This window comes from Lynx canadensis, chromosome D1, assembly GCF_007474595.2.
Source record: "Lynx canadensis isolate LIC74 chromosome D1, mLynCan4.pri.v2, whole genome shotgun sequence".
NCBI classification, from domain to species: Eukaryota; Metazoa; Chordata; class Mammalia; order Carnivora; family Felidae; genus Lynx; species Lynx canadensis.
This window is the reverse complement of record NC_044312.2, coordinates 23,411,121-23,430,378: the sequence shown is the minus strand read 5'-3', so window position 1 is coordinate 23,430,378 and position 19,258 is coordinate 23,411,121. Positions and strand designations below refer to the sequence as shown.

Here is a 19,258-nt window from a genome sequence, read left to right as displayed (position 1 = left end):
TGAAATGTGGATAGTAACACCTAACTAGCAAGAATTGGTTAAAGTAGGTCTTCCATGAATAATTCAGTTATTTTTATCCTGTAAAGCCTGACTCCTTGAGACGCTGTCCCTTCCCCCTGATTTCTCACTTCCCTCCTTCCGTGTAGTGTGCTCAGCACAATACCTGCCTAATCAGTACTTTATATCATAAAAACAGTTTTCCTTCATGACCGCAGATCTCAGGAGCCAAACTAGCATAGGTAGGCCACAAGGTCACAAGCTTGAGTTTATTTGCTGCTTACACACCGGACCAGGTGCTGAGAATACAAGATGAAAAAGACAGCCGTGGCCCCTACCCTCCAAGAGTTTACCCTCCGTTTCTCATTTACTTCGGTTCCTTTCTGTGTCTGATATACAGTAAGTGCTCAATGAAGGTTTGAAGAAATTAAGGGAGATAAGAAGGAAGAAAAATGGGGAAGTAGGGAAGAGGGGAGAAGAGAGAAGATCCCCCTTCGGTGACAGGCAGTGCCTAGAGATACAGGCAAAGCTCATGGAGAAGAACTTGGCCTTCGGTGCGGGCAGGGCTGGTCAGGGAGACCCTGGGAGAGGGGTGAGGGGTGATTCCAGAATGACGGAACACCGGTGACATGGGACAACATGAGTGAACGGCGGGCACAGGTGATTATTGAGCACCGAGAGAGAAGGGAGTCAGATTTTGGAGAAGCCTGTCAGGTGCCTATGGGCAGTGGGAAGCCGTTAGAGTTTCCACCCTTAGAAAAGGGAGAGCACATGAGGAAAACGGTGCCTTAGGAAGAACCCTCCAGGGCAGGACCTGAAGGCATTCACAGACTGTTGAAAGAAGCCAGGTTGAGGTGGTGAGGGCCCGGACTTCGGATTATAGCGATAGGAATGGAGAGGAAAGGGTGCATCTGAGAGGTGCTGTGGGGGAGGGCTGGGCCACACTTGGTGATGGTGACAGATTGAAAACAAAGCAGGAAAAGGAGGTTACCCTGACTGCCAGGCTTCACTGCAGAAGAAGGCCAGGGGGCACAATGAGAAACTGAGGCAGAAATCCTGGGATGGATGGTGCAAGGGGTGTCGAGTCGGTGCAGCACATGCTCTGTGCCCAGATCAGAGCCGTCTGGGTGTGGTGGGCGAACAGACGTTAGCTCCTGGAGGGAAGGACCACGCCGTATCTGTCTGCTTCTCACGAGACCGTGCGATGCCTGCCTGATACCAGGTCTCAATAAATGTGTGAATCAACAGATGTTCTCAAGGAGCTTCCTGGCTGCTTACCATACCACCCAGGAGGTTCTAGAAAAGATCCCAGGCTCATTTGCAGTTCACATCCTCAGAGTAGGAAAGACAGGGAGCAGAAAACGGGATATGAGGGAATGGGTGAAGACTACCTTTTGGGCAAGAAACGACAACGGGGGCTTGTCCACTGTGTTCCTAGAGGCGCTTAACCCTGAAAGAGAAGCCTCAAGGTGTGCCCTATGGGTGAAAAGACAGCATGCCCCGTCCCTCCATGTCCCCTCCACCCACAGCACCGTGACTTTTATCTGCTGTAGATAGTGACACTCCACTCATGATTCTGTTTGAAAAAGCATCTCATTGATTTGAAAGAAAAAATATTCCTAGTGGCTTGTATTTAATGCACAGAAAATAAAATTAGATTGAAAAAGGAAATTGTCAGAGCACCAATCCTTCCCTCCCAAAAAATGAATGGGTGAATAATGTCGTTTGAGTGGTGTTTCTGAGGCTGCTCTCCTGTGTATCTGTCTCCCCACCCTGCCCCACCCAGAGACATTCTTTTCATTTTATTTTATTTTATTTTTACATTTATTTATTTTTGAGAGACAGAGCATGAGCCAGGGAGGGGCAGAGAGAGAGGGAGACACGGAATCTGAAGCAGGCTCCGGGCTCTGAGCCATTAGCACAGAGCCCGACGCGGGGCCTGAACTCACAGACCGCGAGATCCTGACCTGAGCCGAGGTCGGATGCTTAACCCACGGAGCCACCCAGGTGCCCGAGACACATTCTTTCCATAGAAAAGTCGAAGGGATCCAAACAGACCCCACGTGGGTGCCCAAAGCTCTCTGAAGCCTGGGGGTATGTTCTTCCCTGCCCCTCCTGGCTGCTCTCTGTGGGCTCAGGGCTTATCCTGGGGGATCTTGTAGCTGCCCCAACTCCTGGCTCTGAGACACTATCCAAAGTGGGTTGTGACCACTCAGCGTCCTCCTCCAGGACCAGTCTCCTGATGGCAGCCCCTCTCCTCCCTCAGGGCACGGCCCTGCTCCCACCCTCCGCTTTCCCCGCACCACCCAGGGCTCACCCCCACCCCACCCGCACCCCCTCGGGATGCTCCCTGTACCCCCATTCTCTGTTGTCCTCCCCCACACCCAGAGGAAGCGGGACTGGAGGTGGGAGAAGGTGACACTTCCCACTGCAGGCTCCACACCATTTGTCTGGGGCCCTTCTCCATCTAACCCCTCCACCCCCAGATGACAACCTGCTAATTCTGAGAACACGATCTCTGGCAGCCATTGCGGCTGTCTTGACACTGTCTTTCTCGCAAGAAAGATTTTGATATAAGAGAAGGAGCTGTGAAATCATCATCGAGCCAGGGAAAAAAGAGCCTCAGAAAGGAGTGCCCCTCCCAGCCCTCCCTTCTCCTCCCCTCCCCCCCCCCTCCTCCCCCACCTCCTCCCTCCCTGTCTCCCTTCTTCTGGCCTCTCCAACCCTCCCCTTTCTCTCCCCTCACCCAGTCCTCTTCCGCTTTCTCCAGCTACCTGCCCCCCTCCCCCACTTCTCCTTTCTCTCCTCCCTTCTCTTTCTCCTTCTTTCTCTCTTGCTTTGGTGCCAGAAACGGTCTAGTTACAACAGAGAACTTGAAGAGACTGAGAGGAAAGAAATAAATAAACCCACCACACATAGCTGATTAAAATGTCCTATGAAATCTAATTTGTAAAGCTCAAATCAGAATAAAAAGTGTTACTCCCACAATTCAGGGCCAATTTGATTTTTAATGAGACTCCTCAGAGACCCAGCCAAGATCTCATCAGGTTGTAAACGCAGCTACCTTCCCCCCTGCCATGAGTTCTCTGATGTGGATTCCGCGGCTCCTCTCGGGGAGCCCCCGCACCCACTTGGCCACCATGCCCAGCTTCCCTCGGGTTCTGTATACGTCAGTCACCCCCTTATTGGGGTCTTCTGCTGCTAAGAGCATGGCCTTACCTGTGGTCCAAGCCTGGGGTATTGTGTCCCCAGGATGGGCAACACCTAGCATCCAGGACCTCCGTGTCTGTCCCTGACTCTCCCACGTCGGCGAGAAGAGGCCGTGGCAACAACCTGCCCACCAGGTCCACCTTCCCTCAGCGTGTATCTGTATCTGCCAGGCAGGGCGTGGGAAAGAATGCGGGCTTGGAAGCCACATGGACCCCCATCGAACCCCAGCTCCACCGCTCATTAGCTGTGTGATCTTGGGCAGCTTACTTTGCCTCTCTGATCCTGTTTACTTTGCCGTAAAATTGGGATATTTCTGCCCTGCAATGTAACTATGCAGGTAACGGAATGGAGGCCGCTGTGGGTCGGGGGCTCAGGAAACGTCGGTGTCCTGTTGTCCGTTCGGCTGTGGCCTCCCGGGGAAGAGGGATCACGTCACCCTGCTTCCTCAGCATTCCCCGCAGGACCAGCTTAGGGATCTGGGCACAGCACAGCTCAGCAGGTGAAAACACGGTCTTCAGAGCCAGAAAGTCTTCGTCTACAGCCCTAGTCCTGCCGGGAGACAATTCCCAGATGATTTAGTTAACCTCCAAGCCCCTGCGAACTGGGGCTGGTGAGATCCCGGTGTGATGGTTACTGTAACAACTAAAGGGGATACATGCTCAGTACTTGCTAAGTCATCACCAAGCACAGCTCCTGTTCATATTTTTTACCTCCTCAGTCCTCATTTCCACGTCCGGAAAACAGGGATCAAAATAGTAGCTACCTCATAGTTTGTTACGAAGATGAAAATAGTAAAGAGCTAGCATTTGAAAATCTCACAGCAACGCCTGGCATATTGCATGCACTGTGGGTGTGTTTGTGTAATAAAACATGAACTGGGGCGCCTGGGTGGCTCAGTGGGTTAAGCGTCCAACTCTTGATTTTGGCTCGCGTCATGATCTCACTGTTCGTGGGTTTGAGCCCCGCATCAGGCTCTGTGCCGACTGCATGAAGCCTGCTTGGGATTCTGTCTCCTTCTCTCTGCCCCTCCCCCACTCGCTCTCTATCTCTCAAAATAAATAAACACTAAAAAAAAAAAAAAAAAATAGGGGCACCTGGGTGGCTCAATTTGTTGGGCATCCAACTTTGGCCCAGGTCACGATCTCACGGTCTATGAGTTCGAGCCCCGCGTCGGGCTCTGTACTAACAGCTCAGAGCCCGGAGCCTGCTTCGGATTCTGTGTCTCCCTCTCTCTCTGCCCCTCCCCTGCTCATGCTCTGTCTCTCTCTGTCGCAAAAATAAATAAAAACATTTTTTAAAAATTTTAAAGAAAATCAAAATAAATAAAATGAATACATGAACTGACCTGCTGTGATGGCTCAGTGCCTTCTTGCTCTGAGGTGTCTAGGGGAGAGCTGGGGGTCACCCTGGCGATGTTCCCCCAGGTGACAGTGAGGCCAGAATTGGGTGTGCCATCGCAAAGAGAGGGACAAAGAGGGTGAGTCGAGGTGACTTCCAGCTCCTGCCAGCACACTCTGGACCACACTATACCACCACGTGTCCTGTGGAATTTGGCCGTAGGCCCGAATTAAACAGTAATATCTTTCCCAGGTTCTCGGGTTTTTAAGCAAACCACACCACTCCCCCCCGACCTTGCCTTCTTGAGGCACCTCCCAAGGATGCTCGCAGCTGGAAGGCTCTCTCCTCCTCTGCCCTGTTGTGGCACAAGCATGTGGCGGTAGGTAGGAGCCAAATGGAAAGTGGCAGAGATCGTCCCAAGCACGGCGGGCACGGCCTCTTTGGGGGCTGGGGGAGGCCGCCTCACAGTGTGAATGTGTGTTAAGGATGGATGAGCAGGGAGGCTGAGCCGAGAGCCAGCTGCTGAGAGCAGGGAATTAAGCAGGGAGCAGACAGGAAGTGCCGCTGGGCTGCAGGCAGGAAGTCAGATGCTGGCGAGGGAGAGAGAGCTGCTTATCCCCTGGGCCAACTGCTCTGCTTAACTTGAGGAGAAGCCGTCCAGGCACTGCTCCCTGCACTAACTGACCCCTGTGCTTGTCTCCTTCCCAGGCCAAGTATACTCCTTCAGCCAGCAGCCCCAGGACCAGGCCGTGGTGTCGGGCCAGCCAGTGACACTGCTGTGCGCCATCCCCGAGTATGATGGCTTCGTTCTGTGGATCAAAGACGGCTTGGCTCTGGGTGTGGGCAGGGACCTCTCAAGTGAGTACCCCCAAGAGCTCCCTGGGAAGGCCTGGAACCCCTTCTCGCATGACCCACCCACCCCCCTGGGGAGAACCCCATCTTCGTTGGTACTTGGAGATCAAATCTCCAGCTCTCGTGGAATATCCCCCGGGCAGAGTCAGATTAAGCAAGCCCTGGGCCCGGGATCCATGGGACTTCAAGGGCCCTCTGACTCCTGGTAAGGAATTACAAGTAAGCCCTCAATTCTGGTGGTCGGTCCTGAACCTAATAGACTTTTGCTCCAGAGGGTCTATTCTAAAGTCAGACACGACTCCTGTAGAGTCACATTTCCAAAGGTAAAGTGTCCCCGTATCTGGGTCCAAAATGTATTCCCCACTTACATCACAGCCTGGCTTTTCCTAGCTCCCATCGATCAGAGGGAGCCAAATAAACTGAAAACTCACAACCAAACTGCTTGGTTTTAGGGGTTAGCATGTGATGGGAAGAAAAGAAAAGGAGCATTTAAAGTACAAACCCTGTTGAGCCCCCTGCCCAGGCTGGTGTCGAGCAGAGATGTCCTAGTAGGCTCCTGTGGCTGGCATCTGACCTCCCTGCTCAATGCCACAGGCCCTGTCATCTGTTAACGATTGTGGATGTCAGTCCTTAAGCTCATACAGATGTCTTTGCGGTCCATCCTCTCTCCCTGGGGAGAAAAAAGAATATAGCATCATCCTCCCGGTCACTCAGCCCCCAGCAATTATCATTCTCCCCTGGGGAAAGTAAACATGGGACTGCTGGGCTTAGCATAACCTATAAAATTCAGAACAAGAGATCTGGGCGTCCCTGCCATTGGGGAACCGCTGAGGGTGGAGGTGTAGAAAAACATACGTATTCGACTGAGAAGTAGCTTTGCTTCTCTCGTGGCGTACAGCTGCAGGAAAGTAAAAATCGAAGTGCACTCGGGAGCATGATGGTTGGGAAATTAATATTTTAAAATGTGAGTTATGTCTTGCCAAAAATGTATATTGAAACGTCATAGCCGTGGTCAATAGCATCGCTGGGTTGGAGTGCTGCAGCCCAGCTGAGCATGGGTAAAATACACAATAATATCTCCAAAATATACTGTGCTGCCGTAAAATTTAAGCATTATGGGAACCAGTCAATTTCAGGGGTTCTGAACTTCCTTACCCTAGAGAAATCTGGGGGAATGATATCACCTTCCCAAACTAGAACCACTTATGCTTCACGTGGCTCTGAACTTGGTCCAGCATCTTTGCTAGTTAAGGAGGTACTCTGGGTTCCTAGTCAGTGGTTTGCAGCCTTCGGTCAAGGACTGGGGTCTTTTGGCCAAGAGGTGGCCAAGAGGAAGCCCCAGGTCACCACAGATGTTCATCACCTCATGGAAAATTGACCTTCTGGAATCCATTCCGTGAACGACTTTTGGGATCAGGATTGCGTCAATGGGGTTTTAAGGAACTGGGGTCGACTTCCTCTCTGATTTGACTCCATTGATACAAATAAGGCTGTCCCTGTCCTTGCAGAGCCAATAAATTCAAATTCCCGGGAAAGTAGTTTCTGTGTTTGATCACCTGTCCCCCGAAAAAGCATCACGACAATAATGACAGAGACTCACATGCTCAATAAATACCGTTTGCTTCCCAGACAAGAAAGTGAGACTAACAGATCAAAATTCAATCCAGCAAGGATTCGCAGAGGACTTAATACTGCACAGCTTTTCCTGTGGGGAAACTGAGGCCCACAGTGGCAAGACTTTAACCTGCCGCAGGTCTGTCCTCTTCTGTTTTGACTATGTGGCCTGGCTCCATCCACCAGCATTCACACCCTAACTGAAGCTCTGTCTTTCTGGTCACAGAGGCTGGAAAAAACATTCAAAGGAAATGATTTATAAATATATGCCCTCATATTGATAGAACATTCTTCATCAAAGAAGCTCAAATAATTCTCAGACATTATGTCACAAATCTACAGTGATCTACAGGGAGAAAAAGCAGGATTTCTCCCCTTTATTTGACAGGTAAACAAAGTCACAAGTCTAGAAAGAAACTGATTCAAACATATACCGAACCTCAATGTGTGGGATCCTGGCTCCTAATGCCCCAAAACCCTAACACCCTGTCTGTTCTCACTTTTAAAGATGGAGACCTTTCTGGTTACCCTGTCTCACTGTCGTTTTCCTTTAAACCAGCATCTATGGGGACACCTAGGTGGCTGAGTCGGTTGAGCATCTGACTCTTGGTTTCGACTCGGGTCATGATCCCAGGGTCATCCCACGCTCGGTGCGGAGTCTGCTTGAGATTCTCTCTCTCTCTGTCTCCCTCTGCCCCTCTCCCCCACTCATGCTCTCTCTCTCTAAAAAAGTTTTTTTAATAAATAAATAAACCAGCATTAATAGACTTACTGTGTGCCACACACTTAACATGGATTATCCCAGTTAATCTTCACCATGAGATAGTGGTGACGAAGCACAAAGAAGTTAAAGTAACTTACCCAAGACAACAGAGCTAGGAAGTAACAGAGTTGGCATTTGAGCCCAGGCACTTTGACTGGAGAACCCAGATTCCCCAACATCTTGCTTCCCCTGAGGGCAGCAAGAGAGAGTAATGATACTGTGGAAGGAGCTAGAACTTGCTCAGAATCTATGCTTCTGGGCCTGTGTTTTCCAAAGATGCTGCCAGTCCTTGCGAGAGCGTCTCAGCTCGTTGCCTAATTAGGCAAATACAAACAAACCCATCACTGATGTTTTCAGCAGCTCGTGAGAGCGAAATCCTGCTGCTGATAGCCTGCAAGACAACAAAAACACAAGCTCCAGCCAAGATGCCTGCAGGAGACCAGGGACTAATCAAGGACAGCGGGATCCAGAGGCTGGGCCGGAAGGGTTGGGGGCGGTGAGCCAGCTACATTGAGGGCAGCAGCAGGGAGAGGGCTGGACTGGAACCCATTCCCAGCCCCTCCTCCTGGCCCTGGGGAGAGCCAGCTTAACTTACCTGGGCTTCTTCCCAAAGCCCAGCAGAGGGCAGGAAGGGCGGGCAGGAGGGGAGGTGATGCTCTTGGGGGTAGAGCTGATTGCCCTGTGAGCATCTCTGGCCAGGCCAGAACAGCTGTGCAGGGCGGGCCGTTTGGTTGCACGATGGGGACGATGGAGCCATGAAGACATGAGATGAAGGGCTCAGCCACACAGGAAGCCCCCAGAATACTTACTGGGAAAGATCACCACTATCTCCCTGCCGAGGAATGAGTGCCTGTGACCCCTGTACAGCTCACCTTTGGGGAGCCCTGCCCTGTCTCTGCAAGACCCTTAGCTTATGATGGGAGGGGTTAGAGCTCCAATATGCCATCTAGAATAGAAATCTCCTCTGCAGTGCTCCTGACAGGTGATCACCAGCCTCTGCTTGGATACAGCCACTGATGGGGACCTCACTACCACCTGTGGCAGCCCAGATCCTTGTGGGACATTTCAAATTGTATTAAGAATATTCCAAAGTATTTCCCCATGTGGTGCTAATGCAATCCCTGGGAGCTACTTGAACACATCTAATCCACACTTAGAGACTGAAATACTGGAGAGCTGTTGCATAGCCCAGTCTCTCTGTTTCTGTCTCTCTCTCTCTCTGTCTCTCTCTCTCTCTCAACTTGCTTAAGCCCTCATCTTCTCTTTAAAAGGCCAGATATGGCGAACCCCCTCCTCCTATGGCACATTTCTGAGAATTCACACTGTTCTGGTGAAGGTCTTTCAGAAAGAGGAGTGGTTTGGGCTGCTGGAGGGTGGGTGGAAGGAAGAGAGCAGGAGGAAGTATCTGTAAGAGGCTGGCGGGGGAAAGGCAGAGCTCAGGTATGGGGACGATGGAAAAGAGACCCTTCTGGGAGAGACTACAGAGGTCTAGGGCCCAAGGCCTGGGCCAGACGACCTGCCAGCCACGACTTGTGTAGGCATTTGCATTCACCCTACACAGCAGCAGGAAAGCTGATTAATGTTCTCATTCTCAAATTTTTATTTATCCATTATGCATCGCCAGTAGTGTAGGGGACCCCAAATTCCTAAGTGTCCTGAGTACCTCGTAAGTGCTTAATCAGGTCCTGGGGTCTGGGGTAGGTAGGAGGAGTGACCAGAAAAGTACCCTTTATGGTTCAAAAGGGCCCGAGGATCCCAGGCATTGGTAGGATGCGCTGGGATTTCTACTTGCTGTCCATCCTGAACAAAACTTTCCCCCTAAATTCATTCTTGATTCTGTTCCAGAGATTTCTGGTTTCTTCTCTCTCTCATTCTTACTCTGTCTGCTCTCTGTGGCTCTCAGCCTGGGTCTCTCTGTCTCTCTGTGTGTCTCCTTATCAAAATGCATGTCTGCTTGGTAAACCACAGGGCTGAGCACACCACTTTGCAGGGTATTGTCCCCGCTGTGTCTGCCCACACTTGGTATTTCCATCTCTGCTCTCTCCTTCCTCTCTGATAATAGTTCCTCCAACATTCCTGAACCTACACACACACACACACACACACACACACACACACTGTCCAAAAGCCAGGGAAAGCTCTCGTTTTTTCTCCTTACACCAAGACCGGCCCCTCCTCAGATGTCCCACCCCCTCCCCTATTTGTCCTGAATGCCTCCTCCACCCCGGCCCCGCCCCCCTTGACCTGCCTGCTGTCTCCACAGGTTACCCACAGTACCTGGTGGTAGGGAACCACCTGTCAGGGGAACATCACCTGAAGATCCTGAGGGCGGAGCTGCAAGATGATGCCGTGTACGAGTGCCAGGCCATCCAGGCAGCCATACGGTCTCGCCCCGCACGCCTCACCGTCCTGGGTAAGAACCGTTGACACTCGGGGGCAAAGATGCTACGGGAAGCACACGGGCTCAGCTCCAGAAGGGCATCCCCACGGGACAAGCCCCAAGGCGTTATCCCACGTGGCTCCGTCCACTGCCGCCCCATGGTGGCAGTAACCCCCCTTCTCCCCCAAGAAAGGGAAAGGGAAAGTTCCTGCTCTGGAAATCAGGCCAACACTAACTGACCTGTGACCCTGTCCGACCCCAGTGTGTTTGACTCCAGCTGAAGGGGCTCCTGAATGCTTATTTGTTCAATCAGGAAGCGCATTCTGCATGCACGATGGGTGTCAGACCCTGTGCTAGGCGGTGGAGATACAGAGAAGACCTATGACACAGCCTCCACATCCTCGAGCCTGAGTCCCGTTCTTTCTGGGTTGACTTCCCAGTAGGTGCTAACGAAGCGTGATTTCAGCATCGCCTCCGCCTCTCCTGTTCCTTCCCCACCCTTCACTGCTCCCTGCGAACCCCAGCTCCTTTCCTAAATCATCCCTGGGAGAATTCATTTCAGGCCCTTATCCCACATCAGACCTCCGCTCCTTGGTCTTTCTCCATCTTGGTTTCCCAGGATCCCAGTACCCCCTGGGACTGGGCACTGCCTGAGAGGTCCCCACTCCTTCACTCAGGCAGACCTGCCTGAACACAAGTGAGCGAGCTCACCTGCCTCTTAAACTGCCTCATTCCGATTTCAAGTGCAGCCCCCGTCAGCTCCCTCCTCCGGCCAGATGTTACTGAGGACCAAGGCCCCTGGGAACCGAGCCGTGCACATAAGGCATAATAGCAAACATATGCATACGTTTTACAGCACCTCTCAAAGCACTTCCCCTTATGTTATCACCTCAGCTGTTCTGCGCAAGGCTATGGCACAGGGATTGTTGCCCCAGATGAGAAACTGAGGCTCAGAGAAGCCAAGGGCCCCGCCCGGGGTCTCCCAGCTAGGGCTCCCACACCACCGCACTGCCTCCTCGGTGAGTCTCCTCCAGGCCAGGTGTGGGACAGGCACACGCAGCGAAACAGGGGAGCCTGGGCTCCACCCTGCCCGCCTCTTAGCTGCTGCTGTCGAGGTTTGACAACAGGGTCGGCAGCTGGGGTTCTGCCTCCTCACCTGATAGATAAGGCGCATGGCTGCTCAGGGATGAAATATTTAACAGCGTGTCAGGTTATCTTCAGATCTACACGACAGCACACAGGGCAGATTATCCCAAGCACGGCAACAAGTCCCGGAGGACCACTTACCGGGCTTGGCTTCTTGAGACAGGAGGCAGAGCTCAGGGCCAACCTCAGAAACCTCCCTCCACCTCCGAGTCTCTTCTTGGCCTGGGATGAAGGAAAGAAAACATACACCAGGTCTGGCAGGGTAAATAAGCTGGGATAGCTTGGTCCCGAATGGGGTCCTGAATGGGTCCAGAAAAGTAACCGGGCATTGTAAAGGAGAGGCAGACATCTTCTTCATTCCCGAGATGGGGCTAAAAACAGAACGGGTCTACAGTTTGGTGTGGAGGCTGAGGGAGGAGAGCAGGGGGATTTAGCGCCTAAGTGATTTTCTGGTTTTTTTGGGTACTGAACAATGCCGGAACAGATTTGTTAGCGCAGTTATAGGATCATCCTCTCCAAGGGTTACTCAGCTCCCCATCCTTAGAAGGATCCGCCTTTTGCTGCCTTGTACCCCTTCTAGAAGGTACCAAAGGATGCTAAATCGAGAAGATTCTAAGCACTGCCCACCGCTGACTTCACATGTATTCAGGACCTACACTAAATAGAGACGGACCTCGTCCTCAAGTTCTTGTCCTGGCCTCAGAGCTTTGCCCGCTCCCACTCCACCATTCACAGCCTCCCTCCTCTCTGCTATCTCGAGTCCAAATTATTCCCTGTGTTTTACAGATGAGGAGATTGAGACTCAGAGAGCAAAGCCACTCACGGCTTCATTACCACCCAAAATAGACTCCAGATTTTCCAACTCCAAACCAGTGCTGTCTGCGTGCCCAAGTGCCAACAGAATTTCCTTTGTCTGGTTGCTTAAGAGCCGGGCTCCTGAGAGCGGGGCCTTGGAATCTGATCTGAACATCAGTTTTGTCTTAGGTCACTCCTAAAAGGCACTCATTCCCCCGTCTTGCTCTGGTTGGCAGTGCCTTCTGGGCACAGAGCTGGCTTGTTCGGGGGAAAATGTTTACAAGTCTGGAAGGCAGTGGAAGAGGAAGAAGGAGGAGTTTCCAGGTGACCCCAGACGATGAGCCTGGTGGATTCTGGAGAGCCGGAAAGGGACCTTTCCTTCAGACTCTACTGACACCACTCCTAACAAACTAACCTGAGGCAAAAAAGAGCTGCCCCAGGCTCCGCCTCCAGCCCTTCCTGACCACCCTGGGTCCCCACCCCTGAGCTGGTCCTTCAGGTCCGCACCCCTAAACCGGCTCTGTAGGTCCCTACCCCTCTAATGGCCCAGCAGGTCTGTGCCTGAGGCACCCAGCCTGGCTGAGTTTCTTTTTTTTTTTTTTAATTTTTTTTTTAACGTTTATTTATTTTTGAGACAGAGAGAGACAGAGCATGAACGGGGGAGGGTCAGAGAGAGAGGGAGACACAGAATCTGAAGCAGGCTCCAGGCTCTGAGCTGTCAGCACAGAGCCCGACGCGGGGCTCGAACTCACGGACTGCGAGATCATGACCTGAGCCGAAGTCGGCCGCTTAACTGACTGAGCCACCCAGGCGCCCCTGGCTGAGTTTCTCTATAATATACAGCCCCACCTGCTGCCCTGAAGAGAAGCCCTTCTTGCAGAAGCTGACCCAGCCTCCTGGAAGGGGAGCTCTGGTCTGCTCCCAGTGGTGAATAGACAGAGCAGCTACAGCGGGAAGGGGTGTTTTCTACCCTGGCCAGCCAGCTTCCCAACCAAGACCCCATCTGCTTTGCTGTGACATCTCAGCCCGGGAAAATGTCCCAGCCAGTTCCCCGGCGGGGGGCTGCCTTCCCTGTGTTCCAGGAATGAGAGAGCTTCCTAATTTAGTCTGTATTTGCCTGAGATAGATTTTTAATTAAATAAAGTAAGAGCCTGATTAGAACCTGCGGAAGATGTGAGAACAGAATCAGATGGTATTCCAGCAAAATTGCAAAGCAAACACTTTGGCTGGAACAGAGGGAGACCCCTGGGGGTCTTCCATCAAAGCACCAAGTGAGGAGGGCAAATACGAGAGATTGTATAGCCAACAGATGTGCATTGTTAAAATATGCATCTGCCGGCAGCCTGCTTGGAGAAGCCAGAGGCCAGCTCTCAGAGCCTGCTCCAGGGAGGGTGTGGGGACCCAGCCCCGGCAGCCAAGCCTAGAGTCACAGACACATTAATTAGCCTTGTGTTTCCAGCTCTCAGATGCAATCAGGCAAGGAGCAACTTCGAGCTGAGCGTCTGCTACCCTGGGAGGCAGAGGGAGGGAGCTAGGGGACCAGGAGGGGAGGAGAGGGAAGGGGCAGAGCTTGTGAGGCTGAACAAGGCAAAGACTCCGGGGCAGGTTGAGGTTAATGGCCAGGCTGCACTCCCTCTGTGGCACAGAGGACCATGCCTTGACTCTGGAGACAGGCATCTTTCCATACGCAGAACATCTCAAGACTCACGGTATCACAGAGCAGCGGACTTGGAGACAGCAATCGTGGTCTTGCCACTAAGCAGGTGTGTGATCTTGCCCTGTTGCCCAGCCTCTCTGGGTCTCAGTTCCCTCATCTGTAACATGAAAGTGGTGATAAATAAGACAGCCTCTAAGAACCGTCCAGCCCCCAGGGTGCCTGGGGGGCTCAGTCAGCTGAGCGTCCGACCTCGGCTCAGATCACGATCTTGTGGTTCGTGAGTTCAAGCCCCACGTCAGGCTCGCTGCCGTCAGCGCTGAGCCCGCTTTGGATCCTCTGTCCTCCTTTCTCTGCCCCTGCCCCCGCCCCACTTGCACTCTTTCTCTCTCTCTCAAAAAAATAAGCATTAAAAATAATAATAATAAAGAAATAAAGAAGTGTCCAGCTCCCAAAAAGCCTACAATAAGGAGTCAACCTCGCTGCACCAACTAGTTTAGGAAAATGGTCCGTCCCCACCGCTGCAACCAGAATTCAGGTGATGAGTGCAACACCGTGGACAGCATCCCACTTTGAGTCGGGAGAGGGGACCTCTCAAAGTCCTGCCCAGCCCTGGGGTTCTGGACTTGACTGCACACCTTAACCCCACAGTCCTCCCTCTGTAGCCAGCTTCCCGCATACCCAGCCATGTCTACAGGGACCCCACTTAGGTGGACATCACAGGACCCCCCCTTGCACATGTGCAAAGCTGCGGTGTAGGAGGAAGAGCCGTGGGCCGGAAGCAGAATTCCTGCACGCGGCTCACCGTGTGTGTGACCTTGGTGAGGCCCTCAGCGCTCCCACTGGGCCTCTGGTTCAACTCTCTATGACCAGCTCTGAGTATAGGGTAGGCCCTCAATAATACCGGGCGGTTTTAAAATAAATGAATGAGCAAGTGCGGGAATGAATGCGGTTTCTCATTCTTATCTGTAAAATGAGGATAAGAAAAACACCAATCTCCCGGAATCGTTGTGAGCACCAGACTAACACATACACCCCAACGCTAAAGTGCCATGTGCTTGGAAGTTACGTGCACGTGCACGCGAGTATGCGTACGTGCAGGCTGCTCCTGCAGGAGCCCCCCGGTTCACAAATATCTAAACTGTTCCATGGCCAGAGCTGTAAGGATGACCCTACGTTTGGTCTTTCTAACTGCCTGAAAATTTGAGAAGCGAGGACCCAGGGCAGGGAGGAAATGGAAGCCAAGGTTTTGATCAACGAGTATTTACTGAGCAGCTATTATGTGCCAAGAATTAATCTAGACACGAAAGATTCATCGGTCAATGAAAAAAAAGGCCCGCCTTGCCCTGGTGGAGCTTGTGTTCTAGCAGAGAGAGACAGAGTCAATAAACAACAAACACAGTAATTACGTAGGTATGTAGGATGTCAGATGGTAACGAATGCTTCGAAACAGAGAAACAGCAGGGTGAAGGGGACTGGAAATAGGAGGGGGAGGATGGTGGATGGCAGGTTAATTATTAAAAAGGGTGTTTTCCTAGTCTTCCTCCCCATTTCCCTCATCTTCCTGGCCCGTTCTAATATTAACTCTGCTGTCTCGTGGCTCCCATTAGAAACAAAGCTTTCTAAATCAACATGAATTATTTAATGATGGAGACTAAGTCAATCCAAATAAAGAGGGCGTCTTTAAAACGATGTCAAGCTCCAGACACTGACGGGGCAAACAGAGAAGGCCCAAATGGGTCCCTGAGTTTGCAGAACCGCGAACTCTCCTACACCTCTCCACCAGGGGAGCTGCAGGGCAGAGGTCTCCTAAATCTTGGGTATTGGCAGCACAACCCCCCCCCCAATTCCCAATCCCCTAATCTCCTGGGTGGGTGGGTCCAGAGAAAGACTGTGAGTAACTCAGGTCATACAAGGGAAGGCAGAGCTGAAACACAGCCCGAGAGCACCGGCTTCTCAAACTGTTCTTCCAAAACCATGGCAAGAAACCCGGCCACAGTCACCCTGTCAGTAGGGGACAGTCTGTCCCCTACAGCCCTTCTTTAGGAGGTGAGAAAGCACCTCCACAGAAGCCCCTGCATGACACATGGCGGGGGGGGGGGGGCGCCTCTGAGGCCTGCCCTCTGCTTTCCCCCAGCCCCTGCTCCAGCACCTCCTTTGTGCCAGGGACAGCTGCCAGTTTGCAGCTCCCTCCACTGCCCACACTTCTGTGCCTTCCCTCCTGTGTGCTTCCACCTGGACTGTCCTTCCCACCTTTCTTCCCTTGGCCAACTCTTGCTCCCCAGTCAGGATTCATCCTAGACATCACCTCCTCCAGGAAGCCTTCCCTGAACCCCCAGGGCCTGGCTGTCCCACTCGGTGCTCTCTTAGCCTTCCATCCACACCTCAGTCACAACACTCGACACATTATATTGAAAGTAACTATTTCCATGTCTGCCTCCCCCTGTCTCCATGTCTGGGTCTCTCGGCACCCTGCATCTGTCCCGCCTAGTAGAGCCTGCAGGCTCGTCCTATGCAGGTGCTCAGCAACGGCCATCACATAACTGTAGCAACGGGGTTTGGGCTAAGCTAGAGGGAGTTGGCACTGAACCTCATCCTGGAGGACAGTACCTGGCAGATACTAAGTCCTACACACAAGTAACACTTGCGTCCTGTCTTGCCGCGCTGTGTTATGCTGTGTTAGGGGGCAACACGGCTTCGCGGTAAGAGCCCCGACTCTGAACGCCAGATTGCCTACACTGGAAACCTAGCTCTGTCACTTTACCAGTGCTGCGACCTTGGACGAATCACCTAACCGCTCTGTGCCTCAGTTGCCTCGTGTGCAAAATAGACGAATAATCACAGACAATCATATTGAAGAAGGAATAATGCCTTCCTACGGTTATACAGAAGATTCGATGGGATAATTTCTCAAAACCATGCCTGGGAAGCAGCAGAAAGGCATATAAGTACTGGCTTTCTTATCGTACCTGTTGTGGCTGTTATTACTATTATTCTTGCAATGCTGAGCAACACCAGCAAGCGACCCTTGCTTCCTGGGGGACCAGGCTCTGTGTCCTAGAGAAGCTTTGCCATCCAGCGCGCAAGGCAGCAAGACGCGATTCCTGCAGGCCCCTCCCGGCTCGCACGCCTGGGAAGACAAGCAGAATTGATTTCCTTATCTCCTTATTAAGCGTGTTTTGCCTGGGCCCCGGCCTGGTCTTAGGTGCCGTATCTCATTTGTGCTGCGTGCCTGCTTCCTGCCACATTCATTACCCTGCAATCACCCCCCAAATGGGGGCAGCAAACAAGCCAGGGATGGGAGAGAGGAGCAAAGAAAGCATCCTTATCTCCTGAAGTTCCAGACGGGAGCTGGTGTCGGAGCTATTAATGCACCTCACCCCCACCCCTCCAGCGCACCACCCCGGCCGCCAGCTCCTTCCCACTCTCTTCCTGCTCCTCCGCCCTTCTGGGGGGCCCAGGCCACCCCCAGCATTTCCCTGGGCCAGAAGCAGATTCCCCTCCACACTGCCCGCCCCTCTTGGCCCTCCTGATTTAACTCCGCGCTAACCTGCGTAGGCAGGTCACAAGGTGAGTGAGGTCCCTGAGTTACCTCAAACTGACTAAGAGTCTCTGTCTCCTACATTATCTTATCAGCTCCTTGAGGGTAGAGAGCCCTATACCCCCCTGAGTAACTGCCCGTAACAGTTGTTGGTGGCAAGTGGAGGCTGGGGGCGCAGTGATGGAGGGCCTCTCTGGAGATCCCTGTAGCCACCAGGCCAGGGTGCATTGACTTCAGAGGGGGGTCACTCTGGGCCCTCCTTCCTGCTGCTCCTCCCCCTCCCCAGCAGTCTCCCTGGTTCTCTAATCTGCCATGGAAGGAATGGAGCCCCTGCCTGCCTCCCACGTCCCTGCTCTTCATTTCAACCCCAGTGTCAGAACGGCCAGCAAGCTCCAGAGGGCTTGGGGGGCCCGTCAGGGATGGAGGCAAACTCAGGGCTTTCCCTCTCGGCCCGCATGTAGCAGGCAGATGGCAAAGCAGGAAGTGAAGAGACCAGATGCAAGGGACGCCCTGCCTTACCTACCCAGACTCAGCCAGTGAGAAGAGAGCTAACCCACCTTGTGAAGTGGCCCAACACCGCCTCGGGCTGGAGGCGGCATCCCAAATGGCCAACCCAGGGCCGGCCCCTCTCCTCCTCCTTCCAGCATCTCGTGCGTTCAACACCAGCACAAGGGCGGGCAGGGAGGTGCCGTAGGGGCCCAACAGGCCTGCTGCACACACAAGGTGCTCAGCCTCCTGCTCCTGGCCCCCAACAGCACGCCGTTCGTCATTCTGCTGATCCCCCAGTGTCCCCATCACTAAGTGGCTCCCCAGGTAGCCCCGCACCCCTGAAGGTGATCATACCCGAGGCACCGGCATTTCTGCGGGTCTGAGCCAGGACAAGGGCCCTCACCTGGAGGTCGGAAGGCATGGCAGCCCCAGGTCTTAGTCATGAGACCTGGGATAATGATGCTTTGGACACGCACACTCTCTCTCTCTGATAAAATCAGGAGCCGAAAGGATGGAATGCAAATCCACGCCACAGTTTGACTGTGATCCGCCTTCATTGATCCTGGTTTGGGGGTCGGACCTGGGGGACATTGTTCCCATTGTTCCCTGGCTCTCAGGAGCAAAGATAATATGTTCTTCCATTGCCTTAACCAAGTGTGACCCTGAGAGAGGCTGAGCAGGCTCCAGTCTTCAGCAAAGGGCAGTGTGAGCTCAGAGCATGGAGATTTGCGAAAGTTAGAACCTTGATCCTCTGAAGTCCGCCATTTCCCATCCTGCATGGAACCAGCAGCTTGGGGCTGCCTGTGAAATGAGAGCCACTTTCCTGTGACTTTGAGGACGTAGCTGCCTTGAGGGGGCTCTCAGCCACTCTGCCATCACGGAGCTACTTTCTCTGGCTTGGGCATGGCTTCCAACATCCCTGCATGCTTGGGAAAACACAGGCAAGAGCCCACTTCTGTCCAGGAGCCTTACCAGAGTCCTCCGTCAGGAAGCCCAGCTGGCCGTGTACAAGGCTCCCTGTTCATGCATCAATCTTATTACACACACACAGACCCCTTACCTCAAGGACAAATGCACTGGTGTGTGCGCGTGCACAAACACGCACATGCATACACACACACACACACACACACACACACACACACAAAATTCAAAGCATGGCCGGCTCATGATGGAAAGACAAGGAGACACTGTTGCCGTTGGGAATCTGTCACTGTTGGGACATGGACAGATCTTGGTAGCTCAACAGAAGTATTGACCCTCCCTCCCTGTCGGGCCCAGAAATGAATGGAGTAGGTGGAGCATGATATCCCCAGCAGGAAGCCCCACTTCTCTATTGATCCCCCCCTAATGAAAAACGGAGTGAAGGGGGAAGAGAGTCGCAGCCAACTGAGAGGGAGGGCCAGGACAAGCCAGTCTCACCCAGGAATGGATTGCCTCTCTCCGGACTCTGGCCTCCCGGGCACCGTGGATATCACA

General features: G+C 52.9%; 1 protein-coding gene across 3 annotated transcripts in view; it reads left to right on the top strand.

Annotated features, from left to right (window-relative positions):
• KIRREL3 (kirre like nephrin family adhesion molecule 3) overlaps window positions 1–19,258 on the top strand; it is a 548,879-nt gene that overhangs the window by 449,095 nt on the left and 80,526 nt on the right. For all 3 annotated transcript variants that reach the window (XM_032595025.1, XM_032595024.1, XM_032595026.1), the window contains 2 exons: window positions 5,254–5,403; window positions 10,038–10,187. In XM_032595025.1, coding sequence (XP_032450916.1) covers window positions 5,254–5,403; window positions 10,038–10,187 — 300 coding nt within the window. The remainder of the gene's footprint in view (window positions 1–5,253; window positions 5,404–10,037; window positions 10,188–19,258) is intronic.